Source organism: Salmo trutta, chromosome 17 (assembly GCF_901001165.1).
Source record: "Salmo trutta chromosome 17, fSalTru1.1, whole genome shotgun sequence".
In the NCBI taxonomy this organism is placed as follows: Eukaryota; Metazoa; Chordata; class Actinopteri; order Salmoniformes; family Salmonidae; genus Salmo; species Salmo trutta.
This window is the reverse complement of record NC_042973.1, coordinates 30,930,842-30,953,413: the sequence shown is the minus strand read 5'-3', so window position 1 is coordinate 30,953,413 and position 22,572 is coordinate 30,930,842. Positions and strand designations below refer to the sequence as shown.

Below are 22,572 nucleotides of genomic sequence, written 5' to 3'. Positions count from 1 at the left end.
TAGGTGCACGAGACAACTTTACCAGCATCATAGCATACGTATCGAATTGTTGTGACATGAAATACAAGAGATTTTGTAATAACTACGTTAAATTATGAATGCGTTAAAGTATTGTGACATGCAGCCATATTCATGTCCTGATTGGTCAACAAGCTTATTTGACATGTCAAATAGTGTTTTCTACTTGTCATAGTTTTCTTTTTTGACACGCAAAGACCCAAACGGCGTTCCGTAGCAATCCTGGTTGAGAATGAAACGACTGAACAATGAAACAGCACAGCAAGTAAGTGAAAGAAATAGGTTTTACTGGTAATGGGGACATGTGTAAATGCCAACAAAATAACTTTTTGGTCTGTGTGTGTGTAACCTTTACTTGGTAAGTCAGTTAAAAACAAATTCTTATTTACAAAGATGGTCTACCCCGGCCAAACCCGGTTGACGCTGGGCCAACTGTGCGCCGCCCTATGGGACTCCCAATCACGGCCGGATTGGATACAGTCTGGAATCAAACCAGGGACTGTAGTGACGCCTCTTGCACTGAGATGCAGTGCCTTAGACCGCTGTGTCCATGTGTGTTAATTATTTAACTGTACTAGAATGCTGCTAACATTTTAAATATTGGTTATTGCTAACAGGGTTTTTTTTTCGAAAGGAAAATGTTGGATATCGGTATTGACCAAAAATGTAATGTGTATCACTAATTTCCACAGTTAGTTTACTTGCTCTCACTGATGCCTGTGATTTATGGCGTACTAATCCAATAAGCACATCCAAACTGGGCACTGGTGCTGGGAAAATCAAACAAGGCACAAGGTCAGGGAAAAGTCCAGCACACACAACCGAATAGCTGTGACTGAAAGGTGAATGTATTTTATCCATTGTTGAGTTCATTAGCTCATGTGCAAGTCCCTGTGTCCAAGACAACAAACTAAATATGATTCTTTAGATTACTGATTCACCAGACCTGTTAAACCTGTAACAGGTGACGATACAGCCACCCTTAGGAAGCAGGACTTTTTGTCCCAGTTGTTTGTCTTGGTGCAAAGTTTGGGTGTGCAAATGGCCTTTCCCCCTCTCCTGATCTGCTCGCTGTCGGGCCCTCTCCTCCTCAGGGTTGAGGTCTCTCTCACTCTGCCGGTCTCATTGTCTCTAGGTGCATCATGGGAAACAAGATCAGCAGGAGACGGGACACCGCACCAGCCGAGCAGGAGGCTGCAGAGGAGGCAATCGACACGCAGGAAGCTGTGGTGGAGGCAGTAACTGATGAGCCAGTGGTGGTTGCAGAGGCGACTGAACCAGTAGTAGAATCAGTGCCAGCACCGGTACAGGAGGCTGAGCCAGAGCCCCCCAAGCAGCCAGAGATGGAGCCCCCATTGGAGAAGCCGGTGAGCGCCCCACTGGTAGACCTTGCACCAGAGCCGACCCCAGCACCGCCTGAACCCGAGCCCCTGGTGTCAGTCAGCAAGCCGGTGTCAGTCAGCAAACCAGTGCCAGTCGTCCCAGTGCCAGTCGTCCCAGTGCCAGTCGTCCCAGTGCCAGTCGTCCCAGTGCCAGTCGTCCCAGAGCCAGTCGTGCCAGTCGTCCCAGTGCCTGTCGTCCCAGTGCCTGTCGTCCCAGAGCCAAAGCCAGTCGTCCCAGAGCCAAAGCCAGTCGTCCCAGAGCCAAAGCCAGTCGTCCCAGAGCCAAAGCCAGTCGTCCCAGAGCCAAAGCCAGTCGTCCCAAAACAGGAGGCTGTCCCAGAGCCCTTCCTCTGCCCCGCCCGTCTTCTGGACCGGGGTGTCCCTGAGCTGACCCCTGAGCCCCTCGATGCTCCCCCCTCCCACAGATCTGCCCCAGACCAGCCCACAGACCTGGGGGATGCAGAATGCTATGACGACAACGTAAAGGCTGCCTGGAATTCTGTCTCCGTCCCAGAAGAGTCCAAAGAATCCCCGGAGAAGCCAGCGACCATGGCGGAGCAGCTTCTGTGTGATGTCAGGGGCAGCGAGCTGAGCAAAGCAGACTCTTCAAGCACATAGACCTGACGGCCGACGACATCATGGTCAATGACGTCAATAGAGACGACATTCCGGAAGGTGACATGTCCACTGAGCTGATATGAGATGGGCGGAGAAAATTAATAAAATTTAAAAAATTAAAAACGGAACAATGACGTTCTGAAAAAGGCAGACTCAGCAGAAAAAAAATGTATAAAAAAATAATACAACTTTGATCTGAGAAGGCTAAAGGGAAAACTAAGCAGCTTAAGGAGACCGTGAAGTAGCACTCAGATAATCTGAGACCTGGGATATATTCACTAGTAACCAAACAGAACCAAGCGTACGCAAACGGAATGAAACTGGGTGGGACTTACCTGAATTTGTCCAATAGAAATTCTAGTTTCCGTTGCCGAACCGTTTTGGAATAATGATTAGACTCCAGGTAATACAGACGTGCCTTTTCTTTCTGAGTGTAGGTTGACTAAAGGGATGTGGTGATGGGTGGCCAGGGCAGGAGAGTGAGTACCAATCATCGCCCTCTGAGCCATATAGACATAACACTGCATAGCAGAACACTTACATTAACTATATATGGTAACTATGTATGACAATACGTTTGCCTTGGTGTGTACACCTGATGAATTGTAACAACATTTGAAATCGGCCTACATGCTATAATGTACATTCATGCTTGGACTCTCACAATCCTTCTTTAACTCTGAAACGGAAGTGACCTTATATTTTCTTGATGGTGAGAAGTGGTTTGGAGGAATGTATTAAAGGTGATGGTCTGGTTGTGAAAATAAAATATTGTTCCACCTTGAAGATGATTCTTTGTTTTCATTATTTTCTAATGTGGTTTTTAATCTTTAAAGAGACTGAGGGCTGCAAGTGCAATGTTTCCAAGACTGACATTTTATATTAAGGCTGTTTTCAGAGGTTTATGTGCTGCCACTAATGCTGCAGAGATATGGCTCAGCACAACCAAGAACATCAGCAAATAAAGATTACCTTAGTGAGTCAATTTCAATCCCTAAACATGAATACAGAGATCAGGAAATCAAGAGGTGAAATATTTCTCTACATAATGACAGACCATCAGTTGTGGGCTACATTACATATATATCTGAACACTTGCACTGCTCATTCATCTAAATGCATCAAGTTCCGTCTATGCTCCAGTACACTCTTTCACGATGCAAAAAAACCCATTTCTGCCCCAGAAACAACTAGATAGTGGTTTTGCTTGAATAGAGCCCTTGGTTGTTCATAACCATTTCCTTATGGCTCATGTCCCTGTAGGTATGTAGGAGGGGACTACTGCAAGCATAGAACTAGAATTGATGGAACGAACATTCTTAGTAAAGCAATGCTAGGACAGTCTGGGAGTGGTTTGGGTGGGGAGGGAAAAACACAATGTGCTGTTCTTGGCAGAGGTTTGGAACTGTCTTATTGGTCTAACTAATTTACTGCTTGGTTGATGTCACCATGGAAGGCCAAAACTCGCTCCCACTTAAAACAGGCTGAAATTTCAGGTGGACTTTACAAACAGCTCTTACACTAAAAGGGCATTGTCACAATTTCACAGTATTATAACCTCAGTGTAGAAATATATGAAACAAAGGAAAATCACATTTTTGACTGCCCTGGGCCTTTAAGATCCATGGCCAATACAGCATGTGGGAAGCATGAATGTGTTTCTGCGCTCATGGAACCCCTCTTGCCCCTCCTGCTCATCCTGATCACTGCTCAGGGAGTTCCCACTCTCCCTCAACACACCGTCATTCCAACCCACATACACACATACATGCTGCGGAAGCACATTCACATGTGCGCACACATACAGTGCAGAACATGTGTGCACATAGAGGGAGGGAGACCGAGCGAATTGGCAGTTGAATGTGGGAGTGGAGAGAGGGAAGGAGCGAGGAAAAGGGAGGGACATGGGAGGAAAGGGGTGATAGAGAAAGGAAGATACTGAGGGAATGGGTAGGACAAGGAAAAGGGAAGAGGGAAGAAGAAAAAGGCAGGACGAAGGTTGGGAGAAATGTGAAGAGGGAGAAAGGGGAAGAGAGGGGGGAGTGAGGTTTCAGGGGGTCTAGGTCAGTGGTCTCCAGTGTGACTGTGCTAGAGTGCAGCATGGGAAATCTGCTCCTCTCATAAACTCATAGAACTTTCCTACACCCTCCCACCCCTCCACTCTGAGACACAAGTCTTCCACCATGGATGTATTCAATGGGTTGAAATGTTCAGAACATTTCAGATGCAATATTGTATAAGCTGATTTACTACATGCTCCTCCCAGTGCTTCTATACAGTAGTCATTAGGTGACCACGCTAGAAAGGTCAAAGGTGTCAAAACTGATGAGCATGTAGTACATCAGCTGCTTGTTCTGCAGTTAAGGTTTGAGTTTACTGTTCAAATTGTAGTTCAAATGTGCCGTACTTCTGTCCTGTCTAGTTTGGCCACATACTGACATACCAGTCCCCTTACTCATAAACCTCAGGGAGGATGTAGTATTACTGATGGAAGTGTATAGTGTAGGAGCCTCCCGAGTGGCACTGCATCGCAGTGCTTGAGGCGTCACTACAGACCCGGGTTTGATCCCAGGCAGTGTCACCACCGGCAATAGGGCCAGCGTTGTCCGGGTTAGGGGAGGTTCTGGCCAGGGGGGGGCTTTACTTGGCTTGTCATGCAATAACGACTCCTTGTGGCAGGCCAGGTGCCTGCAGGCTGACTGCGGTCGTCAGTTGAGTGGTGTTTCTTCCAACACATTGGTGCAGCTGGCTTCCGGGTTTAGCGGGCGGATGTTAAGAAGCGCAGTTTGGCGGGTCATGTTTCGAGGACGCATGACTTGACCTTGGCCTGTCCTGAGTCTGTTGGGGAGTTGCAGTGATAAGACAAGATTGAAATTGGGGAGAAAAAGGGGGTAAAAAAAATAAGTAAGACATGTATAGTGTAGAACCAATATAATTGTTTTTAATTAATGTAGAATCAAGAATCCGGTCAGCTCTATTCACAGTTTACTCACTGAATACACCCCGCATCGCTCTCACAGTCTCTCCCTTATGACAGTGCAGACTAGGCCAGTGAGGGTATTTTACTAGGATCCCCATTAGCTGTTGCAAAAGCAGCAGCTATTCTTCCTGGGGTCCACACAAAACATGAAACATGACATATTACAGAACATTAATAAACAAGAACAGAACACATACACTCCCATTGGTCAGTTTTGTTTCATCCCTGATGAATAAGGATAGGATCTGGAGAGGGTAACATCATCATAGATCTGATCCTAGATCTGCCAGACATAAGTCAGACCAGCAGCCTGTTCTTCTCCAGATGTGATTCCTATCATTCCACAGGCTCTGAACTCAATAAACACTTCATATCTCCACTCAGAGATGTGGTCACCACACAGAATTAGGGGAAGGGCTACTGGCCTATTTTAATAGGAAGACATAGTGTAAGCTAGCTAGTCATATGTAGGCTCGTGATATAGTCTCTGACTGGTGGTCGCTAATAGCACTTCATTATTTGTTTTCTGAAGTAAAAGAAATAATCAGGGATTCCTGATTATCAGATATCATAATATAAGCTAATTTAAATCATAATTGTCAAACATTTGAGTTTAGAAACTTCCGATACAACACAGGAGTGTTGAACAGAAGTTTGACTCAACAGGTTCTTCTCACTAGCGATCAGAACCAAAGTCCAATTGCTGGTAAAACTCCAAATAGCTTTGACGTTTACAAACTGTCAGTTTCCTCCATGTAAGAAAAGTATGAGCTCCTGCTGTTGTTTTTACTTTGCACTTTCACATACCTTTTCTTCTCCCATTCAGTCTCCTATGTTTCATGCATGTTTAAACCACACTCACACACCCATAATCATGGATTGCATAAAATTCTCAAACTCTAATATTTATACTGAACAAAAATATAAACGTTAAACGTTGGTCCCATGTTTCATGAGCTGAAATAAAAGATCCCAGAAATTTTCCATATGCACAAAAAGCTTATTTCTCTCAAATGTTGTGCACTAACTTGTTTACATCCCTGATAGTGAGCATTCCTCCTTTGCCTAGATAATCCATCCACCTGACAGGTGTTACATATCAAGAAGCTGATTAAACCCCATGATCATTACACAGGTGCACCTTGTGCCCGGGACAATAAAATGCCACTCTAAAATGTGCAGTTTTGTCACACAACACAATGATACAGTTGTCTCAAGTTTTGAGGGAGTATGCCGTTGGCATGCTGACTGCAGGAGTTTGTCCACCAGAGCTGTTGTCAGAGAATTTAATGTTAATTTCTCTACCTTAAGCCACCTCCAACTTCATTTTAGAGAATGTGGCAGTACGTCCAACCGGCCTCACAACCGCAGACAATGCCAGCCCAGAACCTCCACATCCGGCTTCTTCACCTGTGGGATGATCTGAGACGAGCCACCCGGACAGCTGGGTTTGCACAAGCGAAGAATTTCTGCACAAACTGTCAGAAACCGTCTCAGGGAAGCTTATCTGCGTGCTCGTCGTCCCCACCAGGGTCTTGACCGGACTGCAGTTCGGCAGTCTTAACCAACTTCAGTGGGCAATGATCATCTTCGATAACCACTGGCACTCTGGAGAAGTGTGCTCTTGATGGATGAATCAGTTTCAACTATACTGGACAGATGGCAGTCAGTATGGTGTCATGTGGGCGAGCGGTTTGCTGATATCATTGTGAACAGAGTGCCCCATGATGGCGGTTGGGTTATGGTACGAGCAGGCATAAGCTACGGACAATGAACACAATTGCATTTTATCGATGGCAATTTGAGACAGTGACTAGATCCTTAGGCCCATTATTGTGACATTCAGCCGCAGCCATCAGCTCACGTTTCAGCATGATAGTGCTGGATCTGCACACAATTGCTAGAAGTTGAAAATGTCCAAGTTCTTCCATGGCTTGCATACCCAGACATGGTCACCCATTGAGCATGTTTGGGATGCTCTGGATCTACATTACGACAGCATGTTCCAGTTCACGCCAATATACAGCAACTTCGCATAGCAATTGAAAGAGTGGGACAACATTCCACAGGCCACAATCAACAGCCTGATCAACTCTATGCAAAGGAGATGTGTTGTGCTGCATAAGGCAAATGGTGGTCGCATCAGATACTGACTGGTTCTGATTCACGCCCCTACAGATGGACATCTGTATTCCCAGTCATGTGAAATCCATAGATTATGGCCTAATGAATTTATTTCAATTTACTGATTTCCTTATATAAACTAACTCAGTAAAATATTTTTAATTGTTGCATGTTACATTTATATTTTTATTCAGTGTAATAAGCTGTAGAAAGCCTTTCTCCTTGAGGGACAAACATGATCAACTCTCTAGAAGTAGAGAACGCAGTTCTTAAACTCAAGTCAGTAAATAAAAATCATCATTGTTCATTCCCTGAAGCCTCTAGGGTCCCTGAATGAAAAGGCATGGTGTGAGAGTAGCAATGAGACATGCTGCATATAGACACCCTTCTGTTTAATTCAATAGAAACAACTTCAGGAGACGACAAGTGAACGACCATCTCAGTCTCAAGACATACATGAACAGTGAACAAAATGATGAAAAATGTCAAGTGAGTTACATTAATCATTTCCATTTTTCTATTCCAAACAATATTCAACTACTTCACATAGGCACCACAATACTGCTGCGTAAAAAACAAGGCTGAGGAATACAGAACAGATCCGTCATTAATCCTCAGGATATTAAATTAACGCATTTCAAATATATCTTCATGTGGTTTATAGTAGTACAAAATAGAAGTTAACAATTTCAAACTGAGAATTAAATGTAAGTACTTCAAAACTATTACTCAATATTAAATTGGTGTATTTCAAATATATTACTGTGATGTACAATAGACAAATCAGTGTTTTCTTCTCAGATCTCAGGGAGAGGTTGAATCCATACCCTGGAATGTAGCCTGTAGGGAGAGAAAGAGAGAGGAAGAGAAAATGAGAGGGAACAAGACAGAACAGGACAGAGAGAATGACAGAGAGACAGCAGGCTCAGTCAAATACTCACCAACTGAAATTGAAGTCAATGACAAACATTTGTAAAACCATTGTTGATGCCTGTTACCTGCAGGTGTTTGTATGTCTTGGCCAGGTCTACATTGGTGCGCCCCGGCTGGAAGGGATAGGACCACAGGATGGTGTTCCAGGATAGACCAAACCTCGACACAGGTAACGCTCCTCGTCACGGCTGAAGTTCCTCCTCTCCCTCTGTAGATGAAGAGAGGGAGGGAGAGAGAAAAAAGAGGTCAGGGTTTAAATTGGAAAGACGGAATGTACGAGAATGCAGAGAACAGCAAGAGACAGAGAGAGGACATGAGACAAAACACAAAATCAGTCATCATCCTCCTTTCCTTGGTTTTGCGACAGACAGACACAGACACCTACCTCTTGGGTAACATTCCCCTACTGAACAGGAAAGGAGCCACCATCACACACACGCATACTGGCATAGTTGTCTCTGCTGTCACATTGCCTGGTAACTAGAACACTAGCCATCCTATACAGTCCATCCACTATAGATTAACCTCCATTCAACACACACTTCTACAGAGACAGAGCTGGTCTCTCTCTCCCTCTCTCTCCTTACAGTCAGAGAGGGTTTTCCCATGAACAGAGTCTCCCGCTGATCATCAATGGCACCATCTTCCCCATGATCTGTTCTCCTGTCTGTGTGTGTCAACGAGAGAGAGAACATTATTATGTGTGTGTGTGTGTGTGTGTGTGTGTGTGTGTGTGTGTGTAAGAGAGAAAGAGAGTGAGAGACAGAAAGCAAAGAACCGATGTCACGCCTCATTGAGAGCAGTTGTCAGAGCGTGTTGAACACAGACAATCTAATAAAGACTAAATACAATCTCTCCCTCCCTTCTTCATTGGAGTGACATTACGTCACTCGTCACACCTAATACAGCTGCCTGCAACCAGAACAATAGAACACAAGGGAGAGATTCACTGGCCAGAGAGGGAGAGAGACAGAGAGGGGCAGAGAAAGAACGGAGAAAAGCGATAGAGAAAGACAGAAAGAAAAGCAGGGCAAGGGGGGTAGAGACTCTAGAGCACACGAGATGGCGACATACAGTCAGGATGGAGAAAGCGAGAGAAACAGACAGAGAAAGAGAATATAGTTTTTCAGACAAAAAAAGAGTGGAGGACGAGGAAGCATGTGTTCAAAAAGAGAGGGCAAGAGTAAATCTGAATGAAGAGTGAAACACAAAAGACTAGAAGTGGACACTACTACAGGACATTGGGGGGGGGCTTGACAGCGCTATAACAGAGTTTAAACTAGCTAGCGTCGTACAGCTGTAGAGCTCAGTAACAGAGTGATGACTACTGTAGCTAGGAGCTAGTGTTGGACAACTAAGGCCGCTCTGGCCTGTGCTGTGAGAACATTGGCAGTGGTTCAACATTCCTCTGTGCTGCCAGGAATATACTGGACACCAGGAATCTCACGAGAAACACACACAACCTCAAATGCGCACACACACAGGCATGCGTATACACACAGACATTCAAGTCGCATATTGGTTATAACCTCAAAGCAGCCCGTCACCACCGTCTAACTTATCCCATAACTCAACTCTCTCTAACTCATCTCCAATCATCAACTTATCCCATAACTATCCAATCTCCAACACCCATTTCAAATTTAGCCCAAATCTCAGCCCCTTTCTAACCCCATTCTGTATCCTGAGCACAAGACTGACCCTAACCTCTGACCCCTTGCAATGATCGAGTGAGATACCCCCAATCATACCAGTGTAATTGTTGCACAACACCATAATGCATGATTATATAACCCTGACAGCTAGGAGGCAGTGCTGCATACATGATCAGAACAACTTCCAGAAGTAACATTTAAAACACACACACTTCCATCCAAAAAGAAATCGAAACAGAACATACAGTATCACATTTCAACAAAAGCTTAATTTCCTTACCTTCAGAGCACCGAGCCTTCTTCAAGGGAGTGAGACTAACATCTGAGAGAGAGAGAGAGAGAGAGAGAGAGAGAGAGAGAGAGAGAGAGAGAGAGAGAGAGAGAGAGAGAGAGAGAGAGAGAGAGAGAGAGAGAGAGAGAGAGAGAGAGAGAGAGAGAGAGAGAGAGAGAGAGAGAGAGAGAGAGAGAGAGAGAGAGAGAGAGAGAGAGAGAGAGAGAGAGAGAGAGAGAGAGAGAGAGAGAGAGAGAGAGAGAGAGAGAGAGAGAGAGAGAGAGAGAGAGAGAGAGAGAGAGAGAGAGAGAGAGAGAGAGAGAGAGAGAGAGAGAGAGAGAGAGAGAGAGAGAGAGAGAGAGAGAGAGAGAGAGAGAGAGAGAGAGAGAGAGAGAGAGAGAGAGTCAGATGACACATTAGAAGCGATACGGCCATCTCATTATGAGCCGGGTTAAATGGAGGCTAAAGTGCCAATGTGCTGGAGTGTGTTGTTATGGTGTCTGAACATCCTGTACCTCCCCTCTCCTGCACCCTGCTGGTCACAGAGGAGACGCTCCTCATCAGACCACCTCTACACACAGGAGTCAGGGTGATATCTCCATATGGACTACGCTTCTTCAGAGGGGTGAGACTCACATCTGAGAGAGAGCGAGATAGAGACTAATATAATATGTTGTTGTTTTCCAACCCAAAGACAGAGGATGGAATTTTTTGGTGAGATGGTGAATCTTACGGTTGTGGTCATTTCTGTGTTGTCCTCTGTGGGTTGAGAAGCTCTTCAGCAGGGTTCCTTTATGGATAGGAGTTAGACTGGCCTCTGTTACAACAGGACACGCATCACGTCAGATCGCGTCGGTGTGTGTGTGTGTTCAGCACTTCAGGATTCTTACCTCTGCAGTGATCCGAGACGCTCTGCGTCCCTCCCTCTCTCTGCTTGGTCGTGTGTGAGTCTCTCCTGCGTATTTCTCGGAGGCACTTTGTGTAGCTGTGTGTGGCCTGCTGCAGCACCACGTGCAGGTCACAGCTGTGAGGACAGGACCTCTGGAGGACAGGGAATGACCGGCTGGTCACCTCACTGAACCGCAACCCACAGCCTGGGGAGATGGAAATAGCTGGGTTAACAAACAAACACACACACACACACTATACTGTATACATACTCACTCACACACACCTGAGCACCTATAGGTGGGTTTATTTGTGGTGGCTGGAGTCTCCATTATTTTACGGATCTCACTGTCCAGCAGCTCAGAACACACAGAGAGGGCATCTAAGGAGGGGGGGCAAGAACTATATTACTGTTGGGATTTGGTAAGAGACTGTTCAACTTTCTTTCAGAGCTGTAGATAAAGCGATAAATAGAGTTTTGCATTGTCACTTTATCCCATTGACATTAGGTACCTTCATCGTCCAACAGTTTCTTCTGCCTGCCCAAACCTGGCTTGCCTGGAGCTGGGCACTTGAACACTTGGCTAAACCCCAAACTACGAGGGAGAGAAAAACAGGTATATACAGAATTCCACTTCATTTCTTACATAACATTATGATGAAACACTTCACAAGAATAATGTTTCAATAAATATAGCATTTGCATATTGTGCAGAGTACTGACCTGTGTGTGTGTGTCTGGGAGTGTCCCTCTAGTGGCCTGGAGGAAGAGGTGACCAGTGTTCCCGTCCCCAGACATACAGAACACCTCTCATCCTCTCCACCACTGGGCTGCCCCGGGACACCAGCTGTACCAAGTCCAGCATGGCCCGCAGCAGACACAGTCTGCCGTCTCCTCCCAGGGTGCTCGTCTGGGCGGTTCTCGGTCTGTGTGGTTTTGCCTTTCTCTGCCAGTGTGTTCGTGTAGAGAGGATAAGTGTTTCTCATAGCTGCCGTGCCCCTGTCCCTTTTCTTCTCTCTTTGTGTGTTTCCAAGTGTGTGCACATGCAGCGTGGTGTGTCTTTCCTGTTCTGCCAGTGTGTTTCTGTATGCTGCCCTGTCGCTCTCCCTCTCTTGATGTGTGAGAGAGTGTGTGCGCGTCCTCTTCTCTCGCTCTCTGCTGCTGCGGCTGTGTTTCTGCGGCTCCTCACTGGCTTGGAATACCAGTCTCCTTACACGCTAGTGGTCAAAACAACCACAACTTTTGACAGCATATCACACGACATGGTGGAGCTACAATATTGCTTGTTATACCTATCCAATCCTTTCAGATTAACATGAAGTGCCTAGAGCAGGCCTGGGCAATTCCAGTCCTCAGGGGCCTGATTGGTCTAACACTCGAGGGATGGGGGGGGGGGGGGGCCCGAGGGATGGGGATGGGGGGGGGGGCCCCCCCATCCCTCGAAAACACAGCTGATTTAAACTAATTGCATTTTTAACTGAAGATCATGATTAGTTGATTATTGGAGTCAGGTGTGTTAGCTGGGGCAAAAGCGTGACACGAATCAGGCCACCCGAGGACTGGAATTGCCCAGGCCTGGCCTAGAGGGTTGGGGCCAGGGGTCTGTACAGAACAATTGTGTGGGGAGTGGACTGGAGCTTAGTTAGACCCTCACCGTTAGGTCATGCCCTCTGTTTGTGGGTTGATTCTCCTCTCTCTGGTCTCGCTTCACTCTCTCTCCATCTCTACCCCTCCTCTCTAAGACAGGCAGGACAGGGGTCTCTCTCTCACCATCCATTGCCCTCTCCTCTCCTTTCTCTCCTCCCCTTCCATATCTTCTCTGTTGGCCCCTCCGCTCTACTCCTCTCCAACTCTCCTCACACCTCTTCTCTCCTCCTCCTCTCCTCTCCTGGTATGGTAAAGAGGTGTGGTGAGGGGTTGGGGGGAGAGGTATGGGTGAGAGTAGCTCCTTCCTCCCCAATCCTGCAGGTTTCTGTTGGTCTGGGAGGTTCGGTGTGTCCTCATCCCACTGTTCCTCAGCTCCCTGGGCAACAACCAACACCACGCACACACATGAGATAAAAGTAAGATTTGTGTGTCTATATAAAAGCTTGGCGTTTGAGGAGGGTGCATGTGGATGAGGGATTGAGTGTATATGCCTGTGTGTGGGGGAGAAGACTGATGTTTGTAGTGCCTTGGTAAAGATTGCTGTGTGTGTGTCTATTTAGTACACCTGAGCCTGTTGTCTCTCCAGCTGGTTGATCCTGTGCAGCATGTCTCGTGCTGACCTCCAGTACCCCTCCATGTCCACAGGGGGCTCCAGCTCCCCAGTCTGACCCAGGGACACCCCCTGGACTGCACCACGCAGAGACACAGCTGGGAAGAGAGAAGGATGATAGGAGAGACAGTGCTATGGACATCAAATGGCTAGACTCACTTTAACAGACTCACTGACCTTTGAACACAGGTCTTTGTGTGTGTGTGTGTGTACACTCACTAGCCTGTTTGCAGGTCTGCAGTATGAAGGTAGCAGCCTTCCTGAGCTCTTCGCTGGTAGACTCAGTCAGTAGAGTGATGATGAGGGACAGACCTCCACACTGTAACAGCTGAGACTGGTGCTCCTCTGGAGGGGGGATTCAAATACTCTAGTAGTTATTCCAGTTATTACTGTGCTGTTGTCATTGATGTAATATGGTCATTATTTGTTTCCACTTAAGCTGTGCTAGTTACCAGAGGCCTCAGTGCAGTGTCCCAGGGCGAGTATGATAATTAGCCTGCCTTGGGGCTCCAGGATGGGACTGGACAGCAGGGAGATGAGCGGGGGAACCAAACCATAACCTGCCAGACCTGACACCAACACAGCTACGCACAGAGGAGAGAATGGACTGGTTACCTGAGGAGCGCTGGTTTACATGGCTGTATGAGAGTGAATGAGTTCTATACAAGTGCCTAGGCCTATAGCAGGGATCGGCAACAGGCAGCCCATGGGCCAAAATCTTCCTGTGAGTCATTTATTTTTTGCCCCCCCAAAGTTTCTAGTAAAAACAAATATTTTTTTGTGGTTTTGGCAACAAAGACTGTAAAATCACCAGGAATTCAGCAAAAAATGATTTAGGATATATGTGATTGTGTCTCAATGTAATCAAGGTATGAAAATTGTTCTTTTCAAATACCATCTCCTTTTGGGTTTAGTTGTGGTTAATGTGCAGTATACAAATTCTTATAATTATGTTCCAGCCCCCCGACCCTCCGCTCTGACAAAAATCGTCCCGCCGATCTAGTTGCCTAGGGGGTAGGGGTTGATTTGCGATTCAGGGAGTGAGTCACTCACGGTTGTCAGTGATGCATGCTGACACGGTTTTGGTCATGATGACAGACAGCTGACAGGCCAATGGGCTGTGGGAGGCATCAGAGGCAAAGCGAATCAGAGTTTGGGTCAGAGTTCCGAGCCCGCCAACTATGGAAAAACTCTCCTGAGCACAATCTGATAGAGAGGGATCCAAAGGGAGAGATAGATAGTTTAAGACACAGAAAGGAGTGAAATACAAGATAATGGGAGTTCAATAGATAAACCAAAACTGTTCTCTCCACTGTAGTATCTACAGACTAAAAGCATCCATCCATGACACAAGAGAGAGAGAGAGAGAGAGAGAGAGAGAGATAGACCTTCATTTGAACAGTTAGTGAAAGGTTGTCTAAAGCAAAACACTCCAGGACACTGTAACCTCTACAGACTGAAGGTCTGCATCTATCCTTCAGATCTTTGTCAGGCCATCATGGAAATAGAACCAACAACACTACACTTATAAAACTAGTCAGATTACAATTACAAATCATCCATTGCAAGAGCAACCTAGGTATTCTGTGTGTGACAGACAACTTAAGCAAATCTTAGAAAAAGGCTAAACGACTATTTTAAATCACAAGATATGGATACATACGTAAGTAACAGACTCCAAACAATGTCAGTGCATCATCCCGGTTTTACTCACGGTTGTTGGCGACCGTCATGGCTATGAAGGAGCAGATGGGCTGAACCATCTCTGCCTGGGGGTGAGAGAGCTGCTGCAGCCAGGACTTGACCAGGGGGAAGGCTGACACACAGATACGCTGGCTCTCCTCTAGGGAAAGAAAGGGTTAAGACATGAGACAAAAAAGGTTCTTCCTTCGATTTCCCTTCTGTTCCATCTCTCTAAAACATTAAACTACTGCAAGATACACACATGCATGCGTAACCACAGTTGTTTATTTTATGTACAGCTGGATAGAACACTGTACAAGGACACAAACATACACACGGACACAGGTGTTACCATTCTGGGGGTTGTTGACACAGCCACAGAGAGCACTGGACACAGAGGTCCAGAGTTGGAACAGCTGAGTGATGTTAGCAGGTTTCACTGTGGCCTTGCCAGAGAGAGGGAAACTAGTCCTGTGGAGAGAAACATCAATCAACCTGAACTGGAATTGGTGTTGTCCTATATAGTTTCAGTGCTATTTTTATCTACTGCTCACCTCGACCATCCAGGTCTTTTGTAAAAGTAAATGAGTTCTCCATTTGGAAACTTCTGCCTGAAAACCAGTGGTGCTTTTCAGTGTTTACCTGAACAAGTCTAGCAGGATGTCCAGACAGCCAGAGGTCTGAGCGAAAATCTGTCCAGACCCTAAAGCAGCACACACAATGAATCACATTTTATGTACAATATACAGTGATTTTCACATAAACATCACAAAGTGCCTTACAGTAACGTGGCCTAGACCCCAAAGATCAAGCAGTAGCACAGTGGCAAGGAAAAACTTCCTGAAAGGAAGTAACCTTGAGAGGCACCAGACAGGGGAGCCCAAGAAGGGCCGGTCCATCCTCCTCTGGCTGTACCAACTAAAACACATGCCTGTCATGACAATCACTCCCTGTCCAAAATCAATTCTCAAACCCAGAGCTTACTGTTGTTGGCGACGAGGACAGAGATCAGGTAGACAGCTACTCTCCTCTGGGTCAGTGGGCTGTCCTGCTGCATCAGACCATCTGTCAGATCACTGAACAGCTCCCTCCTACACAAGGCCTGCTTACAGTACACTACACACACACACACACACACACAGCTTGTTTACAACTCACATACAGCATCAGAGAGAACCTGCTTAAAGTACACTACCAGTACACACACACACACACACCATTGGCCTCTGCCAGCGTTCCCAGTATGAAGAGAGCAGTCTCCCTGACCTCTGCGTGAGAACTAGATTTAGAGAGGTTGTACACGAACACCACCCCTCCAATCTCTCTGAAGAAGTCCACATTCTCCTCTGAGAAAGAGAGAGAGAGAAAATCAGTGCCTTTGCATAACTGTTAGATTTATAGACAAATCTATCTTTAGGGGATTTGCTGTGTGTGTGTGTGTGTGTGTGTGTGTGTGTGTGTGTGTGTGTGTGTGTGTGTGTGTGTGTGTGTGAGAGAGACCTCTCTGTTGACAGATAGAGTAGATGGTAAGAAGAGCTTGTTTCTGTGAATCAGGACATCTCATCTGGTACTTCAGACACTCCAGCAACAAACTCAGATCTGTCTTCGTGGCTGTAAAGTAAAAAATAAACTCGTGGAGATACAGACAAAAACCAACAAATAAACAAAAACCGCCAAGTACTGTAGTGTAACTTATCCATCAACTATGACCGAAACTCACCATTATGTTTGCTTACGCTGGAAACATCCTTTTCCATCTTCAGTGGATATGCTTCATGAAATAAAGACGCTAGCTAGCTAGAACAGATGTTCCCAAAGATATTAATCTGTGCAGTTACCGTAACAGCTAGCTAGCATGAAAGCAGTCAGATTGCCGGCGTTGTCGCCCAGCTAACTCTCCTCATGAGCGACCGCACTGAAATCACTTATCTAACGTTAGCTAGCTAGATACTTGCCAATTCATCGTTTCACTTCATTAAGTACAATTCAAATGTATACACTTTTACATTGTCATTTGCTGGACACTAAACATATTTTATTTAAGGTGCTGCTGTGTTGCTGGATGGTTAAAATGACAGTGGATGGAAGTTGATTATAAATTGCCGCTACGATGCAATCGTTTCTGATTGGCCACATGAAAGGCGTGCTTGATTTGTAAGTGAAGACGGAACGAAGCCAGGTAGTTAAATTAGCTAACAACGCCCGCGTTAAAACCTAGTCAATGGTTAAACATTAGCTAAATACCACACAGATACGAAGGCAGTTTGAGACGCTGCAGTTTTCTGCGAGGCAAGAAGCGGTGGAGATAAATCGAGCGGGAGGACGAACAGTGTGATGCCGGCATCTCTGTCAACTAAGCTAGGAGCAGGGTTGTCACTAGTTACCACAGCCACAAAGTTATAAATCCCGCATTTTTATACAATTTATCTTTGGGGATTTCGGATGGACATAGATTTTTTTTTTGTGCCGGAAATTAAATAGAGTACCTGGAGCAGTGTTGCCAATTTAGCGACTTAGTAGCTATATTTAGCGAGTATTCAGACCCCTCTATTGACACATTTTCAAAAAAGCGACTAGCGACAAATCTAGCGACTTTTTCTAGTGTTATTGGAGACTCTGACGTGAAAGCACGTATCGTTCTTACTCTTCTCAACGAGCAGCGGGTGCTGCCCAGGGCCCCGCCCCCGTCCCAAAGCACTCACAGGCGGCCCAGTCGTCGCGCAGCAGTCCCTCCCAGCTACAGTTAGAGCAGGAGATGTTCATTCCTCCTCGTCCAGACTGCAAATGAATCGCGCTTGTGGGAAGCTGCCGCTGGCTGATGTAAATGTAAAATGTTCTTTGTCTGAAATAAATCACTGCTTTTGACTCACACAGCCTCAGTCACTTACTCAACTTGTCCACTGTGTGTGCGCCTCTGTAACATAAGCTAAACATCTAGCTGGCTAGCTCATCATGTCTCAGTCTAAACTGTACAGTCGTGGCTAAAAGTTTTGAGAATGACACAAATATTAATTTTCACAAAGTCTGCTGCCTCAGTTTGTATGATGGCAATTTGGATATACTCCAGAATGTTATGAAGAGTGATCAGATGAATTGTAATTAATTGCAAAGTCCCTCTTTGCCATGCAAATGAACTGAATCCCCAAAAAACATTTCCACTGCATTTCAGCCCTGCCACAAAAGGACCAGCTGACGTCATGTCAGTGATTCTCTCATTAACACAGGTGTGAGTGTTGACGAGGGCAAGGCTGGAGATCACTCTGTCATGCTGATTGAGTTCGAATAACAGACAGGAAGCTTCAAAGGGAGGGTGGTGCTTGGAATCATTGTTCTTCCTCTGTCAACCATGGCAAGGAAACATGTGCCGTCATCATTGCTTTGCACAAAAAGGACTTCACAGGCAAGGATATTGCTGCCAGTAAGATTGCACCTAAATCAACCATTTATCGGATCATCAAGAACTTCAAGGAGAGCGGTTCAATTGTTGTGAAGAAGGCTTCAGGACGCCCAAGAAAGTCCAGCAAGTGCCAGGACCGTCACCTAAAGTTGATTCAGCTGTGGGATTGGGGCACTACCAGTACAGAGCTTGCTCAGGAATGGCAGCAGGCAGGTGCGAGTGCATCTGCACGCACAGTGAGGCGAAGACTTTTGGAAGATGGCCTGGTGTAAAGAAGGGGAGCAGAGAAGCCACTTCTCTCCAGGAAAAACATCAGGGACAGGCTGATATTCTGCAAAAGGTACAGGGATTGGACTGCTGAGGACTGGGATAAAGTCATTTTCTCTGATGAATCCCCCTTCCGATTGTTTGGGGCATCCAGAAAAAAGCTTGTCCGGAGAAGACAAGGTGAGCGCTACCATCAGTCCTGTGTCATGCCAACAGTAAAGCATCCCGAGACCATTTATGTGTGGGGTTGCTTCTCAGCCAAGGGAGTGGGCTCACTCACAATTTTGCCTAAGAACACAGCCATGAATAAAGAATGATACCAACACATCCTCCGAGAGCAACTTCTCCCAACCATCCAGGAACAGTTTGGTAACGAACAATGCTTTTCCAGCATGATGGAGCACCTTGCCATAAGGCAAAAGGGATAACTAAGTGGCTCGGGGAACAAAGCATCGATATTTTGGGTTCATGGCCAGGAAACTCCCCAGACCTTAATCCCATTGAGAACTTGTGGTCAATCCTCAAGAGGTGGATGGACAAACAAAAACCCACAAATTCTGACAAACCCCAAGCATTGATTATGCAAGAATGGGCTGCCATCAGTCAGGATGTGGCCCAGAAGTTAATTGACAGCATGCCAGGGCGGATTGCAGAGGTCTTGAAAAAGAAGGGTCAACACTGCAAATATTGACTCTTTGCATCAACTTCATGTATTTGTCAATAAAAGCCTTTGGCACTTATGAAATGCTTGTAATTATACTTCAGTATTCCATAGTAACATCTGACAAAAATATCTAAAGACACTGAAGCAGCAAACTTTGTAGAAATTAATATTTGTGTCATTCTCAAACCTTTTGGCCATGACTGTACACTCAAAAATACAGAAAGGAGTGGGAATCAAATCCTGAATTCAAAGGCTGGTTGAAGCCGTTTATTGGAGATGATACACGGGCATACTGCCGGTATTGTAAGGCTAATTTCTACACCAAACTTAGTGATGTAAAAAAACACATGACAACTCAAAAACATACTCAAAAGGCAAAGCCTTATAACAGTTCCACCCAAAACAAGCTGCAATTTATGGTTAAAAGAATTGACTCTGCAAAAAAAACTGAGGCCACCTATATCCATCCTACCCTGCCTTTCTAAGGTATTCGAAAGCCAAGTCAACAAACAGATTACCGACCATTTCGAATCCTACCGCACCCTCTCCGCTATGCAATCTGGTTTCAGAGCTGTTCATGGGTGCACCTCAGCCATGCTCAAGGTCCTAAACGACATCGTAACCGCCATCGATAAGAAACAATACTGTGCTGCCGTATTCATTGACCTGGCCAAAGCTTTTGACTCTGTTAATCACCACATCCTCATCGGCAGACTCGGTAGCCTTGGTTTCTCAAACGATTGCGTCGCCTGGTTCACCAACTACTTCTCTGATAGAGTTCAGTGTGTCAAATCGGAGGGCCTGCTGTCCGGACCTCTGGAAGTCTCTATGGGGGTACCTCAGGGTTAAATTCTTGGGCCAACTCTTTTCTCTGTATACATCAATGATGTTGCTCTTGCTGCTGATGAATCTCTGATCCACCTCTACGCAGACGACACCATTCTGTATACTTCTGGCCCTTCTTGGGACACTGTGTTAACAACCCTCCAGACGAGCTTCAATGCCATACAACTCTCCTTCCATGGTCTCCAACTGCTCCTAAATACAAGTAAAACTAAATGCATGCTCTTCAACCGATCGCTGCCTGCACCTGCCCGCCTGTCCAGCATCACTTCTCTGGACGGTTCTGACTTAGAATTTGTGGACAACTACAAATACCTAGGTGTCTGGTTAGACTGTAAACTCTCCTTCCAGACTCACATCAATCATCTCCAATCCAAAGTTAAATCTAGAATTGGCTTCCTATTTCGCAACAAAGCATCCTTCACTCATGCTGCCAAACATACCCTCGTAAAACTGACCATCCTACCAATCCTCGACTTCGGCGATGTCATTTACAAAATAGCCTCCAATACCCTACTCAACAAGCTGGATGCAGTCTATCACAGTGCTATCCGTTTTGTCACCAAAGCCCCATATACTACCCACCACTGCGACCTGTACGCTCTCGTTGGCTGGCCCTCGCTTCATAATCGTCGCCAAACACATTGGCTCCAGGTCATCTACAAGACCCTGCTAGGTAAAGTCCCCCCTTATCTCCGCTCACTGGTCACCATAGCAGAACCCACCTGTAGCACGCGCTCCAGCAGGTATATCTCTCTGGTCACCCCTAAAGCCAACTCCTCCTTTGGTCGTCTCTCCTTCCAGTTCTCTGCTGCCAATGACTGGAACGAACTACAAAAATCTCTGAAACTGGAAACACTTATCTCCTTCACTAGCTTTAAGCACCAGCTATCAGAGCAGCTCCCAGATCACTGCACCTGTACATAGCCCATCTATAATTTAGCCCAAACTATTACCTCTTCCCCTACTGTATTTATTTATTTTGTTTATTTTGCTCCTTTGCACCATATTATTTATATTTTAACTTTGAACTTTCTTCAAATAACAAATCTACCATTCCAGTGTTTTACTTGCTATACTTTATTTCCTTTGCCACCATGGCCTTTTTTGCCTTTACCTCCCTTATCTCACATCATTTGCTCACATTGTATATAGTCTTATTTTTTTCTACTGTATCATTGATTGTATGTTGTTTTATTCCATGTGTAACTCTGTGTTTTTGTATGTTGTCGAACTGCTTTGCTTTATCTTGGCCAGGTCGCAATTGTAAATGAGAAATAAAATAAATAAATAAAATAAATAGGATTAGCTATCGCTGAACACTGTTCCATGCTGGCATGTGATCACATTGGAGAAGCATGTAGAGCTGCTTTCTCAGACTCCACTGCTGCTACCCACTTCAAAATGCACAGGACAAAGTGCACAGAAATTATGACTAGCACCATACTTTCTGAAAAAGTTGGTTGCAGATGTGGGTGACCAGCGTTTCAGCCTCCTCCTCGATGAGTCCACGGATGTAAGTGTTTCTAAGTACCTGGGGGTTGTGATAAGGTACTTTACTGACACCAAGCAGAAAATTGTATCAACATTTCTGGGGCTTGTTGAGTTGGAGGGAGGAGATGCCAAATCTATAGCCCGTGCTGTTGTGGCTTTCCTCGAAGTGTTGTCTTAAAAAAGAGAAAAAACTAGCCTGCAGGCCGGTCCTGGCCGTTCTGCTGCTCTAGAGAAGACCAAAAAATAGCTGCCCCCTGCAAAACTAGAATAGTCCCAGTAAGCAAAATGACGTTGAAAAGATGTCTAAAATACGTATGTTCCAGACATTGACGTTAGTTTCAATTTAGGTTCTACTTGCATGCACACACACACACACGCACGCACGCACACACACACACACACACACACACACACACACACACGCACACACACACACACACACACACGCACACACAGAAATCAGAACCATAGACCTTCACATCCTATTTAGGTTACGCTGACTGGACTAAATCGTTTTTGGTATCTTTTAGTTGTCACTGTATTAGGCTAAACATAGCTACAGTATCACCCTCACGCACTTAAGGAAATCATAAATGTCATGGATATATTGGAATTAGTGGATATATGGAGGCTTAAATACCCTGACCTAGTTAGATATACATGGCGGAGGCTTAATCAAGCTAGTCGTCTTGATTACTTTCGTATGTCATTCTCTCTGGCACCAAAAGTTTAAAAAGTGTTGATAGGGGACAGAATGCGGTCGGACCATCACATAATTGGCATATATATTACTCTTACAGAATTTACACGTAGGCGAGGATATTGGAATTTTTTATCAAAGCCTACTGGATGATAACTTGTTTTTAACTAGGACAGAAGAATTTATAACTGACTTTTTCCGACATAACATAGGTATAGCAGATCCTCTTATTGTATGGGACACTTTTAAATGTGCCTTTAGAGGCCATGCAATTCAGTACTCATCTATAAAACAAAAGCAGTTTAGGTCGAGTCCATATTAACAAAGGAAATTGATGGACTAACAGTACAGTTAGATAGCAATAAAAACTGTACCATAGAGGCTCAGAGTAAGTTAG

The 22,572-nt window shown here is 45.4% G+C and overlaps 2 protein-coding genes across 7 annotated transcripts; one reads left to right on the top strand and one right to left on the bottom strand.

Annotated features, from left to right (window-relative positions):
• Positions 1 to 1,160: 1,160 nt before the first annotated feature.
• On the top strand, positions 1,161 to 2,804 carry LOC115151350 (DNA-directed RNA polymerase V subunit 1). The gene is made up of 2 exons (XM_029695265.1): positions 1,161 to 1,322; positions 1,405 to 2,804. Exons 1-2 carry the CDS (start codon positions 1,161 to 1,163, stop codon positions 1,789 to 1,791), a joined length of 549 nt encoding a protein of 182 aa, XP_029551125.1. The 3' UTR covers positions 1,792 to 2,804.
• A 4,689-nt stretch (positions 2,805 to 7,493) lies between these two features.
• Positions 7,494 to 17,532, bottom strand: terb1 (telomere repeat binding bouquet formation protein 1). Of its 6 annotated transcripts, none has more exons than XM_029696455.1 (23): positions 17,513 to 17,532; positions 16,531 to 16,607; positions 16,311 to 16,421; positions 16,028 to 16,156; positions 15,795 to 15,926; positions 15,453 to 15,513; positions 15,163 to 15,281; positions 14,842 to 14,970; positions 14,181 to 14,333; positions 13,580 to 13,711; positions 13,347 to 13,472; positions 13,083 to 13,225; positions 12,525 to 12,893; positions 11,594 to 12,087; positions 11,383 to 11,465; positions 11,156 to 11,251; positions 10,872 to 11,075; positions 10,715 to 10,798; positions 10,497 to 10,619; positions 9,991 to 10,032; positions 8,643 to 8,722; positions 8,121 to 8,263; positions 7,494 to 7,962 (listed from the first exon to the last, which is right to left on the bottom strand). In XM_029696455.1, exons 2-22 carry the CDS (start codon positions 16,565 to 16,567, stop codon positions 8,150 to 8,152), a joined length of 2,961 nt encoding a protein of 986 aa, XP_029552315.1. In that variant the 5' UTR covers positions 16,568 to 16,607; positions 17,513 to 17,532; the 3' UTR covers positions 7,494 to 7,962; positions 8,121 to 8,149. The 6 variants fall into 6 exon arrangements, with proteins under 6 accessions (XP_029552315.1, XP_029552318.1, XP_029552317.1 ...); XM_029696458.1 differs by lacking the exon at positions 17,513 to 17,532 and adding an exon at positions 17,455 to 17,473 and having other exon boundaries at positions 16,531 to 16,603; XM_029696457.1 differs by lacking the exon at positions 17,513 to 17,532 and adding an exon at positions 17,455 to 17,469.
• Positions 17,533 to 22,572: the final 5,040 nt, after the last annotated feature.

Coding starts and splice junctions, on each gene's coding strand:
- LOC115151350 (XM_029695265.1), top strand. CDS start 1,161: ATGGGAAACAAGATCAGCAGGAGACGGGACACCGCACCAGCCGAGCAG. Junction 1,323..1,404: donor TAGAATCAGTGCCAGCACCG/GTACAGGAGGCT, acceptor CCCCACTGGTAG/ACCTTGCACCAGAGCCGACC.
- terb1 (XM_029696455.1), bottom strand. CDS start 16,567: ATGGAAAAGGATGTTTCCAGCGTAAGCAAACATAATG. Junction 13,473..13,579: donor ACACTGCACTGAGGCCTCTG/GTAACTAGCACA, acceptor TCCCCCCTCCAG/AGGAGCACCAGTCTCAGCTG. Junction 10,620..10,714: donor ACACAGAAATGACCACAACC/GTAAGATTCACC, acceptor GCTCTCTCTCAG/ATGTGAGTCTCACCCCTCTG.